Source organism: Talpa occidentalis, unplaced genomic scaffold (assembly GCF_014898055.3).
Source record: "Talpa occidentalis isolate TD23 unplaced genomic scaffold, MPIMG_talOcc4v2.1 talOcc4.13, whole genome shotgun sequence".
NCBI classification, from domain to species: domain Eukaryota; kingdom Metazoa; phylum Chordata; class Mammalia; order Eulipotyphla; family Talpidae; genus Talpa; species Talpa occidentalis.
In genome coordinates, this window is record NW_023601322.1 from 65070828 (window position 1) to 65094564 (window position 23737).

General features: G+C 36.8%; 1 protein-coding gene across 10 annotated transcripts in view; it reads left to right on the top strand.

Moving 5' to 3' along the window:
- Positions 1-23737, top strand: part of NR3C1 (nuclear receptor subfamily 3 group C member 1) — a 108410-nt gene that overhangs the window by 1831 nt on the left and 82842 nt on the right. For 6 of the 10 annotated variants that reach the window (XM_037509025.2, XM_037509034.1, XM_037509029.2 and 3 more), the window contains exon 2: positions 2612-3811. In XM_037509025.2, coding sequence (XP_037364922.1) covers positions 2625-3811 — 1187 coding nt within the window. In that variant the 5' untranslated portion in view covers positions 2612-2624. Of the gene's footprint in view, positions 1-177; positions 285-791; positions 920-2611; positions 3812-23737 lie in introns of those variants that run through there. The other 4 variants (XM_037509027.2, XM_037509026.2, XM_037509032.2 and 1 more) reach the window with 2 other exon arrangements.

A 23737-nucleotide genomic window follows, 5' to 3' on the forward strand; every position in this document is an offset into this window, starting at 1 on the left:
CGGGACGGGGGACGCGCGCCGGGGAGCCCTGGCCCGCGGAGCCCGGCGCTGGGCGGCGGACGGTCTGGCCGGCCCGGAATGGGAGACTTTCTTAAATAGGGGCTCCCCCTCCCCCACGGAGCAGGGGGCGGCTGTTTACTTCCTTTTTTTTTTTCTTTTCTTTTTTTTTTTTTTTAGAAAAAAAGGTCTCCCTCCCGCTCCTCCGGCTTTCACACGCTAAGTTGTTTATCTCGGCTGCGGTGGGCGCTGCGGACGGCTGCGGGCGAGCGGCGCCTCAGCCTGAGGTGAGAGGCGGGGAGGGCCGGGCCCGCGCGGGCGCTCGCCCAGCTGGGGTGCGCGCCGGGGGCCGCGGGCGGCTTGGGGGGCTGCGCGGAGCCGGCAAACTTTTATTAGCCTCGGGGAGTGGGGGTGGGGACGGCGAGGACCTGGTGACGGTGACGAAAGGGCAGCGCGCGGGTGACAGCACTGGCCTCTTCCTCCCGCCGCGGTCCCCCGGCCGGGCCGAGGGGAGGAACCGGGCTCCGACTCTGCGAGGGGAGTCACGTCGAGCTGCCCCGGGCTCCAAGCCGCTGGAGGCTCGCTGGCGCGTCGTCCTGACACCCCGCCGTCCCTGCTCTCCGAGTCCTCCCTCCCCTCCCTCTCAGGGGGCCGCCCGGACACCCGTTTTTAATGTGAACGCTTAGCCGAGTCTGCTCTCCCGAGTGTTTCCACTCCACCCTCATGCTCTCGAGCACGGTCGGGGTTGTGTGTTGGCTCCTCCGTCGTGTGTGTGTGTGTGTGTGTGTGTGTGTGTGTGTGGTGCGTGAGGAAGCGCGCGCGCGAGCGCACACTCGAAGGCTGACAGCCTGCAACTTGGAGACTTCGTCCAGGGCTGGCGTTATCTGGTAGAAGTGGGCGTGTCGGAGAAAGAACTCAACAGGTCTGGACGCATTTCTTTTAACCTCGCACTTTTTTCTCTTCCCGGAGAGGGTTGGTTCTCTTGGTATCTTTTCGCGCCTGGCGTTTCTAAGTGGCTCCTTTTAGAAAAAGACTGCCAGATCGTGGTAGTTTTGTGGGCTGGGTTTTGACAATCGCTCGTTTGACGTTTGGAGTTACAGACTTGATCATTGCAACCTTGTGATACTATTTAAGACCTCTCGGCACGGTTCATTAATGCCGATTAAGGTGACTGTTATTTGCGATTTTTAAACTGCAGGATAGTGTTGCTTCAGGAATCGTTTGGTTTTATAAAGTATTGTTTTGGTTTCGAGTTTGAAGGCAGCTGTCAAAGCGGCTTGGAAATTCATTAGGCTCCATTTGATGTTTTATGTATAGAGATCGTTATCAGATGAACCCCGCAGAGGGTGGGGAGATGAGCAGTTTAAGGTCAACATTTGTAGTGGCCGATCCCCACTCCATTTCTTTACCTTCATCTTAACCCATTTTCATGGAGGTCCGGGGAAGTTTATGTCTCTTAACCTCTCCGTATGGGAAAAGTTTCCTTTCATTGGAAGTGATTTTTAAGATTACGTCGTCGCAAATGGGTTTATTAAACTCTTAAAACATCCTGATCATTAACAATATAATGGTGATCTAACCTTCTTACGTGTAGGCAGAGAATTGGAATAGGTGAATATTTAGAACACAGAGAAAATTTTTGAGCTTTATTGGATGTTATTTTACCTGAATTTATGTGACTGCGATTTTGCAATTTTGCTTTTAGGTTTTTCAATACTACTATATTTGTAAAAGAAAAAAATCTTAGCGATATAATAGTATCTCCTTATTGATGGTCCTGAGCGGTTTAAAAAACAAATCTAGCTTCATCTCGATTTTATTTTAAGGGGTAAGAGAGCTATATTTAAATAAGTTAAAATTGGATTAAGGAACTAAATACCTTCTATCCTGCGTTTCAAAAAATAAATTTTTGTTGCCCTGTGCAGAACATATATGTCCTATATTTCAAGGCAGGCTCTATTAGACACAGTCAATAAGAAATGTGTGTTAAAAGTAAGAGCCTTTTCCTACCCTACTGGAAGATGAGATTATTCTTGTTTGTTTTTCCAATAAATTGTGCATAGTTCACCAGTAGGTTGTCCCAAAAGGTTTGGATTTTTGACTAGCAGATAGCCAGGGATTTTGGAGTAATTAGAGATAGAGAGTTCTATCAGTACATATCAAATTTTATATGTATTGGTACTCAGAGAGGCAAAAAACCTTGATGGATTGAAAAGGGAAAGGAATTTTAAGGATCATACCCCCCCTTTTTAAATTAAATACTTTGATATCAATTTGAATCTTATGAATAACCAGATGTCATGAATTAAAATATCTGTGGTTAATAAGTTACAATTTTGTGAAAGGATGAATAACCAAACTTAGTTTGATACAGTTCTTTTCCTGAGCTGTGCAAATAGACTGCGTTGTATTTTTAAATGTGGCACACTGAATGGAAGCAGGGGACAAGGCTTTTTCATTTGGAAAGACAGAAACTATTCGTCTAATAACAAGGAATTAGAATTGGAGTTAACTGAATGGTTCATTTAACAGGTTCATACTAATTGGATCACAGAGATAATATGATCTTATAGCTTATTATGTTTACCCTATTCTTTTTTTTTTTTTTTGGTAGCTGACGCTCACTGATGGACTCCAAAGAATCATTAAGTGCCCCCAATAGAGAAGAAATATGCAGCAGTGTTCTTGTTCGTGAGAGGGGAAATGTGATGGACTTTTATAAAACCCTAAGGGGAGGAGCTACAGTGAAGGTTTCTGCATCTTCACCCTCACTGACTGCTGCTTCTCAGTCAGACTCCAAGCAACAAAGACTTTTGGTGGATTTTCAGAAAAGCTCAGGAAGCAATGTACAGCAGCCAGATCTGTCCAAGGCCGTTTCACTCTCAATGGGACTGTATATGGGAGAGACAGAAGCAAAAGTGATGGGGAATGACCTGGGACTCCCACAGCCTGGCCAAATCAACCTTCCCTCTGGGGAAACAGATTTTCGGCTTCTGGAAGAAAGCATTGCAAACCTCAATAGGTCGACCAGTGTTCCAGAGAACCCCAAGAGTTCAACATCAGCCGCTGCTTCTGCTGCTCCCACAGAAAAGGAGTTTCCAAAAATTCACTCAGAGGCATCTTCAGAACAGCAGAATTTGAAGGGCCAGGCTGGCACCAATGGTGGCAATGTGAAGTTGTATACCACTGACCAAAGCACCTTTGACATTTTGCAGGATTTGGATTTTTCTTCTGGGTCCCCAAGTAAAGAGATGAATGAGAGTCCTTGGAGATCAGATCTCTTGATAGATGAAAACTGTTTGCTCTCTCCTTTGGCAGGAGAGGATGATCCATTCCTTTTGGAAGGAAACTCAAATGAGGACTGTAAACCTCTTGTTTTACCGGACACTAAACCTAAAATTAAGGATAATGGAGATCTTATCTTATCAAGCCCCAGCAGTGTGCCACTGCCCCAAGTGAAAACAGAAAAGGAAGATTTCATCGAACTCTGCACCCCTGGGGTAATTAAGCAGGAGAAACTGGGCTCAGTTTACTGTCAGGCAAGCTTTTCTGGGGCAAATATAATTGGTAATAAAATGTCTGCCATTTCTGTTCATGGTGTGAGTACCTCTGGGGGACAGATATACCACTATGACATGAATACAGCATCACTTTCTCAACAGCAGGATCAGAAGCCTATTTTTAATGTCATTCCACCAATTCCTGTTGGTTCAGAAAATTGGAATAGGTGCCAAGCATCTGGAGATGACAACCTAACTTCCTTGGGGACTTTGAACTTCCCTGGTCGATCAGTTTTTTCTAATGGCTATTCAAGGTAAGAGTTAAGTTTTTTCTATTTCTTATAAATGGCATATTTAAAAAAGATTGATAGATATAAATAGTTATTTGTATGTTTTATCAAAGGATTGGTGTGCTTTTCATGGGAGTTGTCATTTGAGAGAAGATGTGGTAGATAAGTGATTTATCAATATACATAACCATTTGAAGTTCTTCTGAAATAATAGTCAATGTCCTCTTGGCCAGCGATTGAAGATTATATTTAAAATAATATTGCTCATTAACAGATATCCTAAATAAAACTTGCATAAGTTCAAGGCAGTGTAAAGTCTGAAAATATGTTTTGCGTGTTTAAGCTGTTTAAGAAGGTGCTCTTATAATAGGAAGTACCTTTAGTACCTTACATAATCAGAAGTTTTGTTGCTGGTTTTGTACGTTTGTGAAGGGTTAGCTTGTGAGTAAAGGGTTAAAAATTACAATGAGCCCTCGCCTTCAAATTGAGCCTTCTGTTGAGGAATCTATTTTGAGATTGCTAAAAAACGCACTGAACAGTGTACCTAGCCATAGATTAGACATGGATAGGCCCATAGCATTCCACATTAAATGTGGACAAGTTGTCTACTGACCTGTCTTTCTAAGAAACTGGATGCAACATGGTGCAAAGCGAACATTTTTACTTCAAAAAACATTTGAAGTAAAACTTTCAAATGTTCTAAGTTCTCAAGTTGATAACTGATGTTAAGTTTCAATTCTTAACTACCTTTTATTTCTGACTTCTTTTTTCTCATTTATAAATATACTGATATTTCTGTCTGACTTGAAAAAGGCCCATTAAAATGGAATTTGAGAAAAAGTTCTAAATCGGGTTCTCTACTACCCCCACATCCCAAATTCAGATAAATACTGGATTGTATATCATGTCTTGGGTATGAAGAAAAATATAAAAATGGGGGGGGGGAATGTGGTTGTAGAGACAAGATTGATTTATCAGTGGGTTAGCTGGGTTTTTGTTTTGAAAAAGCATAGTTCACACTATTTAACCATTTCACATTTTTTCTTAAATATTTATCAGATTTATTTTCCCATTAACTAGTCATTGAAGAGTTTATTTAAAACTCTACTTGAAATACTTTTTCTATTAAAGGCATTTTATCCTAACACTGAGGTGTCACTTTTCTTTCCTCTTTAAGTAGAAAGCTGTTCTTGTTGGGCAAAACCTTTAGACTTAGATTTAGGCTATGTTCGTTTTCTTTAAAAGGCTTAGCTATTTCTTATCAAAAGTAAAAAAAAAAAACAAAAACCCTTGGTTCTTGTGTATCTGAATGTAAATTATCTAACCTATTGTTTAAATATCCGCTACTTAGAGGAATATTTCAGAGTTTTTATTGCTGTCACTCTGGATTGAAGGCTTAAAATGTTTTTAATAAGGAGGCTTGAGTTGTTTCTTATCACATGAACTGTTATGTGAATGTAAAAAGATAGGTGGTGCTTTAAATTTTTCGATCTCAAATTTTTGGCAGTGGAATTCATGATTGAATGTACTTGGTTGTTTTCAAAGAGTAATTAGCGTTGACTTAAACATAGGAAATAAGTGCATTGATTTATCAATATGCAATTGTACAAAGAAAAATGCTATATTTTCAGAAAGTCTTGGAGATTATTAATACAATTTTGTTCTGATAATCACCATGGTATTTTCATTTTTCTTACTATAAAAAAAGACATGGAGCAAGACATTTACCATTTACAGTGAATTTCTCTAAGCCCTATACTATCTGGGATCTGGAGTATAAGTCTTAGATGAACATAGTTATGCTTAAATCATTAAATACAATTTTAATGCCTTTTATGATAATTTATGATAAAGTATCGTTATAATTTTTTAATTTAAGCCTTTTAACCTTATGATAGTAAGCAAAGCATTAGTGATGTGAATTTTTTGAGATTCTAAATTGATTATTTTTATGCCAGTGTGTGATTTGGAATTATCAGTAATTTGTGTCCTAATGAAAAGGTATAATAAATTATATGGCAGAATTTAGTAACATTTGAAAATTGTATACATAAATGGCATTAACATTGGGAACTATGATTGCCCAAAACAAAGCTTTGTCCAAATAAGTTGCAACAATGTTTCTTTTCTGACCATAGTTGAATTAGTCTATTGTTTCTAAACAACAGCCTTGATAAAATGAAAATTGGTTGTTTTCTCTATATGTTATGTGACTCTAACCAATATTAGTTATAATCAGTGACTGAGTGATCAGCAGATAGCTCACCAAGTTGAGACCACAGGTGTATTGAATGTTCACTTAATGATTTTAGATATAAAAATAGTAAACACCACTAATAACTTCATGTGCATTCCTTTAAAATCAAAAAACCATAAATAACAATTTTACTTGCAAAGATGCCACTTAAAAATTGGCTTTTGTCAACCCTTAAAAATCTTTACACTCTTTGGGGGATATGTCAACATGGCACAATGTCAAATTATCACTTGACATAAACCTTAGGCTTAAGTTTATTGATAGTAAAACAAGAGAAGCTTTACTGATTGCTCAAATACATGCTTTAAGTAAAATGAACTAGCCATGCCAATTTAATATACTTTTGAAATACTGAAATTCAGTAAGTTTAACAAAAGATTATGGATAAAAGCACATTTTTACATAATCAGATTTTCAGCATTGTTTCACTTCAGCATTAATGCAAAAACTGTTGAAAGAGGCAGAGAAGTAAATAGCTTCAGGTGAATAAGAACTTTTGTTGGGAGTATGTAGAAACTTTGGTGTTAAAAAGTTGACCATTTTCTGATGGGTAAGTTATTGCAGAGAAAAAATGGTGTAAGATGAATGTGTAAACTCAGTCATACGTGACATTTAGGAGTCTGATGACTGGCACTTAATGAAGCTAAGAAAATTTATTTTTACTTCAACATCTCCCATTATTAATTGCATCTGTGTTTAATTTTATAAGGTAATAAAACTGAAGACCTGTACAAACACTGGATGAGTGCAACAAATTCTGTCCCTGTTTCTTTTTTCTTACTAACATCATTTTGAATGTTTCTCAAAAAGGCAGACGACAAGAAGAGAGGTTTTGTTTTTTGATTTACCCTCCTTTTTAATGGCTACTGTTTCTACTGCCAGCCTCATCTTTTCCTCTCCTAGAGGTTCTGGGAGTCATTTTTTAGCTTAATATGCCTCATATTCATGCATTTAGGTGATTTTTTTAATTTTAAAGGCAGTTTATTTTGGGAGATGTATTTATTTATCTAGCATTATTAGAATCTTTGTAAGCCCTCTACTTTGTTATGGTTATATTATTAGTTAAAAAAAAAAAAAACTAACAAGGTAAAACACTGTAGTCAGGTGTGTCCATTTAGTGTGGAATGACTGATACAGAAATGTGTGACCAGCATATGGTTAGATCTTACTGAAATTACTTCTTGTGACATTTCTTTGGCTATACTATTATATTTTTATAATTAATAAGTTTGCAGTATACTGTTTTGGTTTTGTGTGTTGGTGTTAGGTATTTTAGTTAGTCTGACCAGTTTCAACATGTTAGAATGTTTTTAAATTTCATGACTTACTCTGAAACATACCTTGCATAAATGTAGGTTAAATGCAAATTGTATTAATAGTGAAATTCATATGTGGGTAGAGATCATTTTAGGTCCCTTTTGAGATTTTAGTGAAGGAGAGATTGGATCAAAGGGTTTATTTTAGTATGAGTGCCTAATGTGGAAGAGCATCTGTATTAATTGGTTGGTTATATAAGTCTTCTTTACTCTAGCCTGCAGGTGATTGAAATAGCCTAGTTATGTTAGGAAATATTTATATTAGGTTTAAAATAAGTCTGGGTCACAGTTCTTAAAACATTTTTTTTCTTTAAAAATCACACCTTGTTTTAGTTAGCAATGAATTCTGATGTATTACTACTAATGCGAATAAATTAAATAGGTAAAATAGGTTTGTGCTGAGTAGCATTTGCTCTTCTGAGGACATCCTGTTGTCATGCAGTATTTGCAGGTATTTGCCAAAGTGGTGATACTTGCTTCCATATTTCTGAGTCATGGAACATATATATTGGTGAATCCTGTTGCAAAAGGGTTTTCAAATATTTTGTTGGATTAAACTGTAATTGAATAAAATCAATGTCTTTTACAGAAGAGTTTAATAGCCCAGGTTCTCTTTACTTCTCTGTAGCTCCAGTGAGCTAACTGCTTTTGTTCTGGCTTATTTAGTCTACATGGGTTTTGTATTTTTTCAAGTAAATAAAAATATTCTTATAGAGATTTGCCATGAAAAAAATCCAGTGTGTTCCTTTCCCTTTGAATTGTGTGTGACCATTTCTGTGCTAAACTGGATTAGAGAGTGACTCTAAAGGGTGACTTCTGTATTAATTTTAGATGTTAAGGTATACTTTAGAAAATATACATTTTTATAGCAGTTCAGAATTAGTTGTAGACAATGATTGAAATATTGGTCATCTTTGTTGTTCACTGCCATAGTAATATCTCTCATTTAGGATTTTCAGTAAAGTTAGTGAATTACTAGGAGAGAGGACAGTAGGTGTGTGATGTGGAATGGTATAGAAATGGTGGAAGGTAAACTTAGAAATAACAGGACAATCCAGAAGCCAACAATTTAGATCAACTGTCTTGAATTCAGAGGACTAAAAAAGAAATCATTGCTGTATTTTGTTTAAGGGAACCTAGGATTACAATTCAGTTTCTTCAATTTGTAGTAGAAATTATAAGCTAATTGTAGCACTGGAGCTCTTAAATGTTCATAGAATCATGATGCTGTCTTTTGCTATGTTTTATTAACAAAAAAAAAAACAAACATTTTAATTCCTTTTGGATTATTTTAGCCAAGATCAAGTTCATATTTGCCCTATTTTTATTTAGACGGCTATTCATGACATTCTGACTGCACTTTAGTTGAAGTAATAATGTCTTCTGTTCAAATAACCATTTATATTTCCTAGTGCACATTTACATATATTGTCATCTGACTGTGGAATGCATGTTTTTTCTTTAGTGATGGGTTTTCGTGGTGTTTGTATTTTGTTTTGCTCCTAAAATATTGAAAAAATGAAATTCTTACTTAGGGGTACACATATAGGATAAATTACAGGGTTTTGCACTTACTATACAGTCATTTAAACTATTTATATTGCAGTATAGTCTTTAAAACTATTTTTGAATAAAAGTGTGCCATCCCCTAATTTACCTCTGGACCAGCTTAAATATTAATGACTTTATATTGGAAGAACTGCATGCGTAAACATTTTTTTAGATTAATTCAAATATTTTGAGTGCTGTCAAGTATTTTATTTGTTGAACAAGTTCAACAGTAATAATAGTGCCTCTCATGCTGCAAATTTAGTGAAAGTATTCCTTATTTCAGAAATTTTTTTGTTCTTGCTATAGGGCACTGAATGTATTTAAAGGAAGAGAAAAGTTTCATATGATTTATTGCGGATGTTTTTCACACTTTAATGGAATTTTAATATTGTAGCAATTTGAGAGTTGAACTTAAGTATACAGTGTATAGAACATACAGTTTGTAGCAATAAATATTAACTTTTATTTCTCAGTACAATAAAATTAGCCTTTATTCTGGTTGATTTCATAATTGTCCATAATACTTAACTGGCTATTATGAAAGTATATTTGATAGCCAGTTTTTGAAAGTTATTGTGAAATGTTATCTACATGATTTATTATTTCACATTGGTTGGGGCAATGCAATGACTTATTACCTTGTAATGGTCAGATGTTGAGCATTAAAGCTCTACTAGTTTGTTACAGACACTGTTATTTTAATGCTTTTCCATTATTGGAGATAAGGACTCACTCAATTTTAAGATAATTTAAATTGAAAATTTTCTTCCCTCAGATACCTTCCAGACAATTTCATTTGATTATTCAATAGTAGAACTAGTAGAAACTCATTAGGCTAAATATCAGAGGACTTATTTTCTAAGGCTGAGCTGAGTCAAAACACCTTGAGCAATCAGGTGTTTTGGAATTAAAAGTATTTTCTTTGCAGTTATATGTGAATTATTTTCAAAGCATAGGCATGTTTGTGTTTCAGATTCTAAAATTGTACCATCCTTTTATCCTTTCACTTCAGCAAGGGGCAGTTGGCATAGGACTAGTATACTGAAGTTGGTTCTTTGATATTTTCTTTGTATACTTTGTATTCTTTGTCAAGTACAAGATAAAAAGTGAACCCAGATTTGGTATTTTTATAAAATAAGAAGTGGTATACAGAAAATAATATTGTGAACACTTGTTGGTAGAGTCTGAGAGATGGGGCTCTTGGGTTCTCTGAGCTTGCTCTACATGTCTTAGATTAGAACCCAGTTAGATTTTTAATTAGAACCGACGGGGACTTGAGAACTCATCTACTCCCCTCCTCTCATCTTTTCAGATGAGGAAATGAGACCCATAGAAAGTGTCTAGAGAAGAATCACAGAATTACTCAGTGGTGTTGCCATCTTGAATATCATAATTCTCAGGCCTCTCATCACATCAGGTTTCTCTTCTCCAGTTCCAGAGATCTGGAACAAATAGTTGATTGATATAATATGGACTAGTAAGGCATTTAATAAAAGTTACTCTGCTTGAAATTTTAAAAAATAGATTCCATTTCTTTCCTTTATTTTTTATTAACTTTTATCCTAATGTTGAGTGCTAATTCTGTGGGAGCACTATCCTAAGCACTTTGTATTTATCTCATTTAAACCTCTTCACAACCTACAACCGTTTTGTTTTAGTTTCTATATTAAGTTATTAATTCTGTCAATATCTTTGATAGTACAGAAACAAGTTATTATTTACCTTAACTTAATAGGTGGGAAAATTGGAGACATCTAAAGAGAAAGAGATAAGGATAATCAGGAAAATAAGGGAAATGTTTAATATCGTGTTAACATTCCTCTTGAATCTTTAACAGTTTTTATTAGCAGCGAATCTTTAAACACAATATATAAAGGAAAAATGGGGTCAAGCCTCTGCTCTCTTGCATATATTTGTGTGATCACTGCTTTCGGTCAGTTTCAGCTTCTGTAGAGTGAATGTATTTAAAAGAACCATATAGTTATTTCTCAGCACTTTTGCCTGACGAGATTTGTGAATGGGTGTTTACTTTGAAATTTAGAAAGTACTATGAATATTCAAGATGGAATTTTTAAAGCTCTGCTAGTCTGCAGAGCCCAAACCAGCATGCCCCTCATTGTCTAAGTACATTAGGACATCTGCGTCTGTGTAGGTGTTTCCTAGTCATCAAGCACTAATACTTTCTCAATGTCTGCATGTACAGTCCCTGAAGGTCTGTGCATCTCAACTTCGTAAGGACTACTATATTTAAAACCTTTAAGTGACAAGAAAATTACCTTTTTTTTTTCAATTTTGCTTTTTGTTAGCTTTTCAGTGGATTTTGTTGCTGCTTGTTAAGCCTACTATCTAAATAGGCATCTGACTCTTGGACCACATTATTACCTTTTTGTTAATAAATTCCAGAATAGCCCCTTTCTGTTTCATTGTCCTGTTTAATAAAATCAACTATACAAAAATTCTTTGTCATTAGAAACTTTAATTTGCCTGAAAATGACATCAGCAGCTTTAAATTTTTTCATGTCTGTTAAATTTAGTAAAATTTTGTGAAAAAGAGCTGCTAACTCTATTGAATACCAAAATTTAAATGCGTAAGCTTGGGAGAATTGTCAAGTCTACTTGATTATATTTATTCAATTCTTTCTTTGTTGATCAAATGACTGACAAAAACTTTAGTAAGATAAATTTAATGCATTAAGCAAAAGTTATAAATCTTTTTTATGTATAACAAAGAGCCAATTATAGAATGAGTTACGTGGCAGTTTAAATTGGTAAACATAGCAGTGTGGAATATACCTTAATAAATTTGTATGCAGCTTTTTTAAAGGGAAACTTTCATAACTTTTAATTGAACTGTATATGAAATTAGTCATCTGGAATCCAACTGTATTTATTAAGGACAAAGTGGAATTACATATTTTTTAGATAGATTTTCTTGAAACAAAACCCACAATAGAGATTGTGTTTCTAAGCCTCTGCTTGGGAGGCTCTGTCATTCCTCTTTTGAAATTGCCTTCAGAACCTTGTAAGCCATAAAAGAAAACTGAACTCTAATTAGTCTATTGTAACACCTAAATGTTCTTGCTCAATCAGAAAATTCATTTATGTATTCTTTAACTTGATCATATACCTTATTTATGTATTCCTTAGGTGATTTGCATGTTTCCAGAAAGTTATAAATGTAATCATCTTGTAAATTAATACATTTGTATTCCTGAGGGTTTTTAAAAGGTAGACATTTCTACAGAAGATGCTTAAAGCTGTGTTGAAAATCCCTGGAATACGTGCCTTGCCTACCAAGGAGGAGACTAATCATAAATGGATGGGCTCACTGGTTAAGTTTGATCTGTTTTCTTTAAGCTATATCAAGGAGCTTTATGTTAACTTTTGTATTCCCTTTTCTTGACATAGTAAAGAAAAAAAAAACAGATTATTCACAGGTAAGCCTGATATTCTTTCACAAGTATTTATATATATAAAAAAGGTGGACCTGAAGGGAATTTAATGACAGAAAATTAAAAAAAGAAAATGTAAATTCCTACAACAATCTCCAAAAATAGTTTTAATTTACCATTCCAGTCTTGAGTGTATCAGGGCATTAACTGTCTGACAGTCATTATGGCAAGAACTAGTCAATTACACTAAAATTATTTACACTCATAAAATAGTTTCTAGCGGAGTTACAGCTACAGTGTGAAATTCACATGTTTTCTAGTTTTATTCCTCATAACCTGAAAAGGAATTTTCTGCTGTTAGTGAAAGTACTTTTAAAAATTAAGTGAATTTTGGTTGTCACTACTGTTTTCTAAATTTAGTAATGTTTATTATTCGTAAGATGCTACTATTGGAATGAATCCCAGTCTTTGAAATCATGAAGATATGTACAGTGGTATTAAAATTGGGATATCTTTTTTGTAACTGTTTTGTTAATACTGATACTCTTTGCGGGAATTTCTTTGAGAATAGTCAACTTAAAGTTTCCTAATGTTTTGCTGAAAGCCTGTTTTCTCAAGTACTATTTTTCCACCCAAAAAAAGGACTTAAAAGTTTTCAGTGGCTAAGGAAAAGGTATAAGAAACATAGTTTGGCAGATGTTCTTTATTACAAACTTTGGTTTTATTTTTTATTTTATTAGCCTTGAACTTCCCAGTTTGTTCTGTCAGCTAGGAAGCTGGTAGATTTTTAAATGAAGTAGAAAATATTTCTTATCCCTTATCATCTAATAACTGGTACAGTATGGGTACTGAATTTAAAATATTATTTAAGAAGAAGAAATATTTTTAAAGGGAAGGTAATATAGGTGAAACAGTTTCTAATGTGGTGTGTTAGGTATGAGTGACCCTTGAATTGATAGTGTCATTTAACAGGGCTGTGCAATGCTTGGGGTGCCACAGACTCATTTAAAATAGAAAATGTTAAATAAATGAAGCCAGAAGGAAATTAGAACTGCAAATCCATGAGAAAAGAAAATAAAAATTCTAAATTTCAGTTTCAGAATCTGGTGAAATTTGATTATTTTATGCATAAGTTTTTCTGTGTGAACAGTAGGAAGTATATAAGCAGCCTAATTATGTTGTGTTAGTAGGTGGAAGATCTACAACGGCATGTTCTAGGATAGGAATTCTTGAGAAGGGTGGAGTGGGGAGTTAACTACATGATCTCAAAGGTCCTTCCAATTACACTAACAGTAGCAACCACTTATTTTGGACAGAGAGAGGTGATGAAGATGAAAACTCCCATCCTTAACAGAGAGCAGTCTCGTGATGTTCTGTTGATCTTCATATCTATTCCACCTGCCTCATCTCTCACCCCCACCCCCAGGTCCAATTTGCTTTCTGAAGTGTATACAGTTGAAAGATGTTAAGCTTATACCCAGTAGGTCATAACTGAAACTTCATAGAGGAAAGTGGATGGATGGATGAATAGGAAATACAAGTTGATTCAGCTATTTGGGTAAAAAAATGGGGGCGGGGGTAATGGGGAGTCTAAGAAGAAGGAAAAGATGGAAGGAATGAGCTGACTAGATGACAAATTAGTAATTAGGAATGAACCAGTAAGAGACTTCAGTTACCTGTGGAGGAAACTATTAATAATACATATATACTGTCATTCTGTATATTAGATGATAGAGATAGGGGAAAACATGGTCAACTTAATGGGTCATGTCAGGTTACTTACCCATGGACTTAAAACTTAATATCACTTTGTTCTTTGGGAGAAATGCAGTCCTCTTTCTAGGTATCATTATACATGAACCCAAGCCTGAGGAATTTTTGCCTCAAATGTTCTTCCCCCAGACAGACATATGGTTCATTCTGTTTAAGTCTACACTTAAATGTTAACTCTGTAAGAGAGTCCTTCTCTGTCTGCTTGATCTGCAATAGTAGAATCTTTGACACATAGTTCCCTTCCCATTAACATTGTGTATTTAATTGTGTCTTGTCTGCTCACCTGCTAGAATGTTAGCTCACTGGAAGCAGTGATACCGTCTGCCCTGCCCAGTGATAAGATGTGTCCAGGACATACTAAGAACTCAGATACATTTTGATTATATGGATGAACAAACTTGATGTGTAACAAAGAAGATGGTTTGTATTCCTGCCTTTCCAGAGAAGGGAAAAATGTCAACAGGTAGTATGATAGTTCCAGATTGTTTTCTCCAGATAAAAAAATAAGTTTTAAAATAAACTCTGCCTATAAACATAGAGGGAACGTATACATTTATTACAAAAGTGTATTTTCAAGTGTCAGTCTTTATATTTGCTTTAGGTCTTTGAAATAGCTTGCTTTTCAGAGGTTTTTAGACTCTGGTGTATTTACCATTGAACAAATTAGGGTAACTGAAGCTTGAGAATGAAGGGCTTGAGGTTTGACTTTATTTTTCTTGCCAAAGATAGTAATGTGTAGAAGAATTTTGATACATAATCTTTGTTTTTTACTTGTAAGAATTGCAATTTTTCTTGTAGACAACTCTTAATGTCTACATTTCTGTTGTCTTATCTAGAAAATCAAGAGAAATTGATTTGTCCATTTTTTAGATGAGACAGCGAGAGAAAACATTGAATGCTCCAAGAAAGGAGAAATATGTTTATTTTGCCTGAATTTTTAAATTGTCTTTCTCCAGTTTGTTTCTACTTTAGATTTAACTTATCTGTAGTATATAGCAACAATTCCAAAAACTAGTTAAGATAGGTTATCTTTTCTACTAAGAGTTGTTGGCGACTTCAGTATGGTAAAGACAGTTATAGAAAAGACAATGCAAGGTAAGTAGGCATAAGCTAAAGCATGAATATCAGATGAGGTCATTTAAGAATGAACTGCATTAGTGTTCACGAAAAAAAGGAAGGGAGGACCAAGGACAGGGCTCTGGAAGGCATCCAGAGAGAGCAGCCACAAAAAGTACTAAATGAATAGCTGGAGAATTAGGAGTCAACACTTTTAAATTGGGGTGGTCACGGTATTAACAATGGTAGAAGATAGAGAACAGAAGATTATAAATAAGAGTGATTGCTGTTGAAGCCATTCCTTAAAATGTGTGAACATTCTCAAAAGTCAGAGAAATCAGTGTAATCGTAACTGGAGCAACATAACTAGTGATTAGTTTCTATTTTTTAAAAAAAGATAAGGAGTGCTCAGTTTGAGAGACTTGCCCATCTTTGAAATTTAGGTTAAAATATTAAAGTGGATGATAAGAAACATGCTTTGAGACCACAAAGACCCTGAGACTGGATAAGGAGTGAGACAAAAAGGCTGGAAACCAGGATGGAATTTTGAATTTTTTTTATGTTCCCTGAGAAGCCAGCACAACTTTGGGGGGGGAGTGGAGGGAGCCAAATCCTACTTGAAACTCTTGTCACTTCAGTAATCTCTGAATTGTATTTTTCTCTCTCCCCTCTCAGTCTATTCTGTTCTCCACGGCCAGATTAATCTTTCTGAAACACTGCTTTCAATATTATTTCCTCAATAAAAAAAAAAGTATGTGGTTGTGGTGCCCAGAGCATAGTGGCTCTCCATCTTCTTTCTACCACAACTCACCTGCCAAGTGACACATGGTTGGTAGCCACATGGATACTCCAGAACCCTTCAAGGGCTTGGGTTATGCACAGTTTCTCTCTCCTGGCCTGTCTTATCCATGGAAGCATATATGAATGTAAGTGAAATAGGGATAGATTAAAAGTTGACTCTTTTTTTAATCATTTTTGCATTATCTTTTCAAAATTTCTAAAACTATTGTGTTCAATTCCTGTCAGTAAAATTATACCAAGCATGCTTAGCTTATTTATATCACCTTTTCTGTCATCTTCCATCCTGCCTGTCTCTCCTTATCCTCCATGTTTCCCCTGTAATCATAAAAGCATCAATGTACATGTAAAGGCATTCAGGGTTGTTTGCTTTTAAGGAAGAATGGGATCATCATATACCAACTTCCCTACAGCTTGCTTTTTTTTTTTTTCACCTAACTTCACCTAACAGTACATACTTCCAGATCAACAGTTGTGGATTTATGTAACCCAGCCAGAAGCACCCTCTCCCTCGCCAGTGGTATCCTGTGACAACTGCTGACTATTCAGTATCTTACACCTATCTCAGTGACTGGCATATAGGCACCCAGTAAATGTTTGTGGAATTAATACTGTTCTTTATATATTTCTGATTTATTCCTGTCTTAAGGTCAGGAAATATCTTCACTGCAGTACCTAATATTTAAGATACCCAATTTAGGTTTGCTGTTTGAGCAACAAGCCACAGAGAAGAGGAAGCACATAGTATGGCCTCACCTTTAATCAGATATTTTACCCCTTTTAGGAATAAGCTCAAAGAATCTAGTAATAGCAGTAAGAATAGCACTTGTATTTAGAAGTTACCATTCCCAAGGCACAGTTCAAACTGCAAAGGGTTCAACATTGAGCAAGGTGTTGTCTCTGGCCTGGTGGAGCTTATGGTATATGAATATTGCATTTAAAAGATTTTGTAGGAAACATTAAAGCAAAGGTATACAATTTTAGGCTCTACCTAGCAAAGGCAGTAGAATGTTTATACACTCATTCAACATTTACCTGGTACCTACTTTATCAGGCACTAAAGAGAAAGCCTAAGGCAGCCAGATCTTTGCTGGGATGTGGCAAACTGGCCTGGGTAATTGCCTGTGGGTAGTAATAGATTTATTTTCTAAAGTAGCATCATTATTTCTACATACGTGTATAGATGCAAAGGGATAGAGTGATTAAAATTAGCATATTCCTTTTTAGTGAAAGGTGCCAGTGGGCTCACTATTCAAAATACAAGCCACTAAGGATTATACACCCGTTATTGCCATGGAGTCAGAATTCCCACGAAAGCCAGTCTTGCTCTGCAGGCCACACTTTTCATAGAGGACACTAAGGCCTAGTACACATGCAGGGATTTGGCAGTATGATTCTTTGGGTTTGAATCTGTTTTAATTGTTGTGACTTTGAGCAAGTCCTTAATGCTAGAAACCTTCACCTTTAAAATGGGCACATGGAAACATGTGTGTCAACCTCAGAGTGCAATATCTGGCACTTAAAAAGCACTCATGATATGTTTAGCTGTTATATTTAGTGACATGACTAGGATTAGACAGTTCCTTAATGCCTAAGGTTCCTGCTTGAGAACTCTCTTTATTGTGCCATCCCACCTTATTCATAACCTTCTTTCATTAATTGATGGCCCTTTAACAGGCATCATTGTGATCATAACTTTCAAACTTGAAATAACTATAGGTATGTAATGGAGACTTAAACCTCTGTTACTGTGACCAGATTTTTTTGACCATAAGTTTTGAAAAGGAACTGAAAAATGCTTGTATGATATATAATGGCTGTTAAGAAAAGTAAAGAGTGCTGTACTTTTATTTCCCCTAAGGAGCAAGTCTTGATTAAGGTAAATCAAAGTAACCATATGAGGAAGAGCAATCCTTTTTGGAAGTTTTGGGGTTTTATAAATGATCACCTGATCTATTTATATATATTTTGGCTTCTTACTAAAGAGAATCTTTCTAAAAGTGCAGAAGTTCTACCTTTTCAAAGGATGACTTTAACAAAAAACTTTAGTTTTGTGATTCGGTATGAATTATTAAATCCCACACTTGGGGCTGCTTTCTCGATACAGATTTTCAAATACATAATTGTTCACATTCTTAGCTAAACGTATCACATACACTGAATGAAGCACCTTGCAAATTTGTGAATGGATTAAGTCATGTTTCAGCCTTAATTTACATATTGAAATAATTAAGGGTGTGCCGAATGCCTGTTATTTTATATCAAGAAGCTCTTCAGGATGGGGCCTGTCTTTTAGAAGCAACTTTTTGTTTTACTCTCTCTGCTTGCTCAAAATGGATTTATTAGCTGTATCCGATAGTATTTGTTCTGTCATAAAACACCCCCAAATTTAATAACCATTTATTAGTCCTCCTGAGTAATAGATCAGCTGGGCATTTCTGATCTGTCCAGTCTCAACTAATCTCACCTGCACTCACTCATTGTGTCTGTGGTAGCTGGCTAGTTGGCTGTGGCAGTGAAGAGTGACAGTCACATCTCATTATCTAACAGACTCTCAGCTTGTTCACAGAGTAGAAGCAGGGCTTCGAAAGAACCAGCAGAAACATGCAAAATTTATTAAGACCTAGGCTTTGATCAACTCTTATTTCCACCATGTTTTGTGGATCAAAGCAAGGGCCCGGGGAGGTCTAACTATAGGAGGTGGAAGGCTACAGAGTTTCTCTGCAAAAGGAAAGACTGTAGGGAGAAGTTGGAGTTTCTGTTTCTTTTTTGTTTTTCGCAATCTACCACAATAGTTGTAGGAATTGCGTACATTTGAAATTCTGATCCTTCAGTCTGTGATAGTCCAGTTGCTCAGGAAACTTCCCAGGATGGAAAGGCAGAAAGTCATTGTGATCCAAAGCGTAAAAGCTTGAATTAGAGACTGAGGTTCAAATTGGAGCTTTGCTGGTTATTTCTGCAAAAGTTACTTACCCTTCCTGGTGGGAACTCAGTTATGGTTGAGTAACCTGAACCTCAGATTCTTCATGTGTAATTATAAAGAAAGGACTCGGTAACATTTAAGTACTTAAATTGTTACTTTTTTCATGCAAAATTAAAAAAAATGATTTTGTTCTTATCTCCCATACTCCAGTCACAGGACAAAATGTAGTGTCTTCCTTAGAATTTAAAGGAAGGGAAAGTGTTGTAGGGAAGACAAGAGGAATATTTGAATAATTGTGGCCTCCAAATGAAGTCACCACTCACTGGGTTATTTTCCTATAAGAATGGCTGAGACATAGTGAAGAGATACAGTGTCTTCTTGTTATAGGATTAACTGTGACTCATGGGGTGAGAGCTGTGACATTAGACACAATAATCCAAAACTAGATATTTTTCTTTTTAAAGAATTGTCATCCCTAAAAATCAGATATTATATGAGATAGGGAGAAGAACAGTATCATCCCACATTAAGTTACCTGTTGACTGCTTTAAAAACTTTAAAGGAACCACTAGAAATAAAATCACATGAATTTAATTGCCCCGTGTTAAAACTGTTGTCATACTAGGTAGAGGTTATGAACACTTGTACCTCTCTTTCTTTGTCCTCTCTCTCTCTCTTTCTCTGTCAAGCTGGATTTCTTTAATTCACACAAAGAACCAGCTATTTTCAAATCCCAATGAGAAATTTGTTACCTGGAGTTTTTATTGCCTCTCTTAGAAGAAGTTCTGACAAGCCTGAAGACTGATTAATGTTAGCAAGTGGTGTGAATACAAGCAAGTCAGTTGATTTGTCTGTGTCCGTACCTACTGTTTATGTTTAATAATTACACATTTTTCTAGGAAAGTTTGGGTTATGTTTTTTTTAAATTAATAAAATATAAAATATTTTAGTGTGGACCATAAAACGATTTCATTTAGAAGCCTTTTTTGTCTTTTTTTTTTTTTTTTTTTTTGGTCGACATTGCTTAGTCTCATTCTTTATAAAGGCCATTTGCAACCAAAAACCAAGGGAAACTTGAACTTCTCTAGACATATTTGGAAGCTAAGGTTTTTTCCAAGACTTTTCCAAGACTTTCAATGCTGATTTCATGTTAATATCTGTCTGCAAAACCTACAAAATCAAGACAACTGAGGAAAGTATTTTAGTTTTGAAAGACAGTTAATTGGAAAGAACAAAATTTTTCCTGGCAAGTAAGTGCAGTACTCAGAAAGAGACAGAAGTGGAAGAGTGTTTCTTCAAACCTGGTGACCAGGTGAATTAATAAAAGTATTAATTTTACCTCCACCTGGTCAGTGCTGCACTTAGTGCTCACAGGGAAGAAAGAGAAATCCTGTCTCAACGGAGCTTGCATCTGACTACAGGACATGATGCAGATGCATGAAAGAATTAAACAATTAACTGTAGCAGGTGCCAAAGAATGTTCCACAAGGTCAGAGAATGGTAGAACTAGTGTGGGGGAAAGGACACTGCAGGGCCTCATTGGGTGATATCTTCCTGACTTACAAGTGTTCACATTTCCTGTGGAGTAAGTCTTACCCCAGACTCTCAACAGCACCACAGAAATCACTCTAAGGTTGGCCTGAGGCAAATTGCATAATCCACCATACTGAGTCATCACCTTTGGGGGAGGGGGAACCACCCTCCCTTCTCATTCAGAGAAAGGATATAGTACCCTCCATACCCTGCTTTATTTCACTAGACTATTGAAATGAAACAAATGAAATTTAGCTGCATCCGTTGAAAATAGCAGTTGAATATTGAAGGGCATTTTTTATTTTAACAGTGATAGAACCTGTAAAAGGAATGAAATCATAACCATGGAATTTCAGGCATTTTATTTTTATTAGAAAGCTAGTGAGATAATTTAAGCAAAAGAGCCATCCATCCCAGTGTATCTCAGTCATAGCACCTATGTCCCATGCACCTGAAACTAGTCCTACATGTCATTCCCATTGAAGAGTTTCTGCTTTGTTGTTGCTGGCCCCCTCCTCCTGTCATTACTCATTTCTAGTCTCCCACTGCACATTTCCAAACCCTGATAGCCTTTAGTCCCAGATAGGGGATCCGTTAAGACTGGAGTTAAGTAGTGCTACCAAGCTCTTTCTGGGATATAAGAAAAATACAGATATTTTATCTACTGTCTTCCTGTTCTCACCCCTATTTAAGAGTGGTAGAAGTGGAACCCAAGAATCTGGATTTTTTTTGACTCTTCAGAAAATTTGAGTAGTCATCCATGTTTGGAACCACTGCTATAAGTAGGATGAAAAAGATGCCAATGACTTTGTTGCCAAGGAGGTGATCATGGGACTTGGAGCCCTGCTAACATGGGACGCCCATAATAATTAAATGGCCCAAACTCTAAGCTACATAAGAATAAAGTCAAAAGCACCTGGCCAGTTGGGTTCTGACTCTTCATGCCCGTTGTGCTTGACCTACCTTTCTCTTGAGTTACGTCATAGGCATAGGAGGAACATGGGCAGATGAAGAGGTAGCTCTGGATGGAGAAGGACAGTGGTTGTGATGGAAAGAATTCTGTGCAAGAAGTGAAGAGACTGGGCCTCCTCAGTGGTGCGGCAGTTGAGCGCTGGGCTGCAAAGCTACCCTCAACCTCTGCAGTGCTGGTTTGATCCCTGGCTGCCAGTGAGGGTCCCACATGGCAAAGCGACCTCTCCTGCCACGCCCGCTGCTCCCCTCAGCAGTGTATTTTGTCAGTCTGCCTGTTCTGTTCCCCGCTGTGGCTCTGGTGAATTCTTTCACCCTCCCGCACTTCTGACTGTACCCCAGTGCTTGTATAAGTAAATAAATAAATCTTTAAAAAAAAAAAAAGTAAAGAGACTACCTTAAGGTCCCGGCTCTGCTAGAGCCTCCAAGTTATATGAGAACCTTATTTAAGGTTCTTTCTCATTCTTCACAATTTAGTACTTAGTGCATTTTTGATTCAGAGAAAAACTATTCTAACCCCCTTCAATTTAATATTTTTATTTCTCCCACTGCCCTTGTGTGGCAAATATGAAAGCTTTTCCTGTAATCATCCAAGTTTACGCTAACATTTTTTTCTTCACGCTTTTCAAATTTCTGATGGGTAATAATTTTTCCTATCATGCCTTGAAGAAACTAAATACCACAGACCTAATTTCAAGGAGTTTCCCATGAAAACTAAATATATTCAGGGTTTATGAAAGTATGGTAGAGCACTGTGCCTACTTTAAAGGGGGAAAAATGTTTGGAAAAGGTAAGAAATACCAAACCCTAACCTGTTCACAATCTCTCAGATAAGCCAGAAATTAAGAAATTAACATGATTATATTTTGAAGTAAGGATTTCTACACTTGATCTTAGCCAAAAGGCCAAAGGCACTATACACTTTAATTCTTTTGTTCCTCTCTTATTAGTCAATTTAGCAAATTATGGAATATGCTAGTTCTCAGAGAAGTAGAATCTTGAGGGCACTTGTCAAGTAATAATGTGCTTGTATGGTAGGTTCTAATCTATTACTTTTGATATTTTTATACTTTCTGAAAGTTCACACATTGTAGACAGAATTTTATAATATATAATTATTTAAAATTCTTAAGGGCCTCCCCTGGTGGCGCAGCGGTTGAGTGCTGGACTGCGAAGCTGCACGCAGCCTCAGCAGCACCGGTTCAATCCCCGGCCACCGGGCAAGGGTCCCACATGGCGCACAGACCTCTCCTGCCTCCCGCTGCTCCCCTCAGCAGTGTACTTGGTCACTCTGTCTGTTCTGCTCTCCGCTCTGGCTCTGGTGAATTCTCTCACCCTCACGTGCTTCTGACTGTACCCAGTGCTTGTATGAATAAATAAATAAATCTTTAATTAAAAAGAAAGAAAAGGGCCTCCCAGGTGGCACAGCGGTTGAGCGCTGGGTTGCGAAGCTGCCCACGGCCTCTGCGGTGCCGGTTCGATCCCCGGCTGCTCCCCGGCCACCGAAGGAGGGTCCCACATGGCGCGCAGACCTCTCCTGCCGCCCGCTGCTCCCCTCAGCAGTGTACTTCGGTCCCTCTGCCTGCTCTGCTCCCCGCTCTGGCTCTGGTGAATTCTCTCGCCCTCCTGGCTTCTGACTGTACCCAGTGCATGTATAAACCAAACAAACAAACAAACAAACAAATGGATAAATAAGACATGCCTCTAGAAAATTAAAAAAAAAAAAAAAAGATTAACATGTAAGAAAATAAAGTTTTAAAATTCTTAAAAATATTGAAGCAGCGTTCTAGTGTGTAAATACATGTGTGTATTTAAATTGCATTTCTTATGCAGTCAGAACTACAATGAGATACCATCTTACACCAGTGAGACTGGCACATATTAAAAAAACTAGCAACAACAAATGTTGGCGAGGTTGTGGAGAAAAAGGAACTCCCCTGCTCTGTTTGTGGGAGTGCAAATTGGTCCAACCACTATGGAGAGCTGTGTGGAGATTTTTGACCTACTAAACATAGAGCTCTCATATGATCCAGCAATTCCACTCCTAGGTATTTAACCCAAAGGACACAGACACATCAATTCCAAAGAACACCTGCACCCCTATGTTTATAGCAGCACTATTTACAATAGCTAAACTTTGGAAACAACCCAAATGCCCAAAAATAGATGACTGGATCAAGAAGATGTGGTACATATACACCATGGAATATTACTCAGCGTTCAAAAAAGATAAACACATGCAATTTGCAGCAACATGGATGGAGCTGGAAGGGATCATACTCAGCGAAATAAGCCAGAAAGAAAAAGAAAAATACCGGATGGTCTCACTCATAGCAGGAATCTAGAAAACTTAAGTAAGGGACCAGGAAAAAGAATAACTAT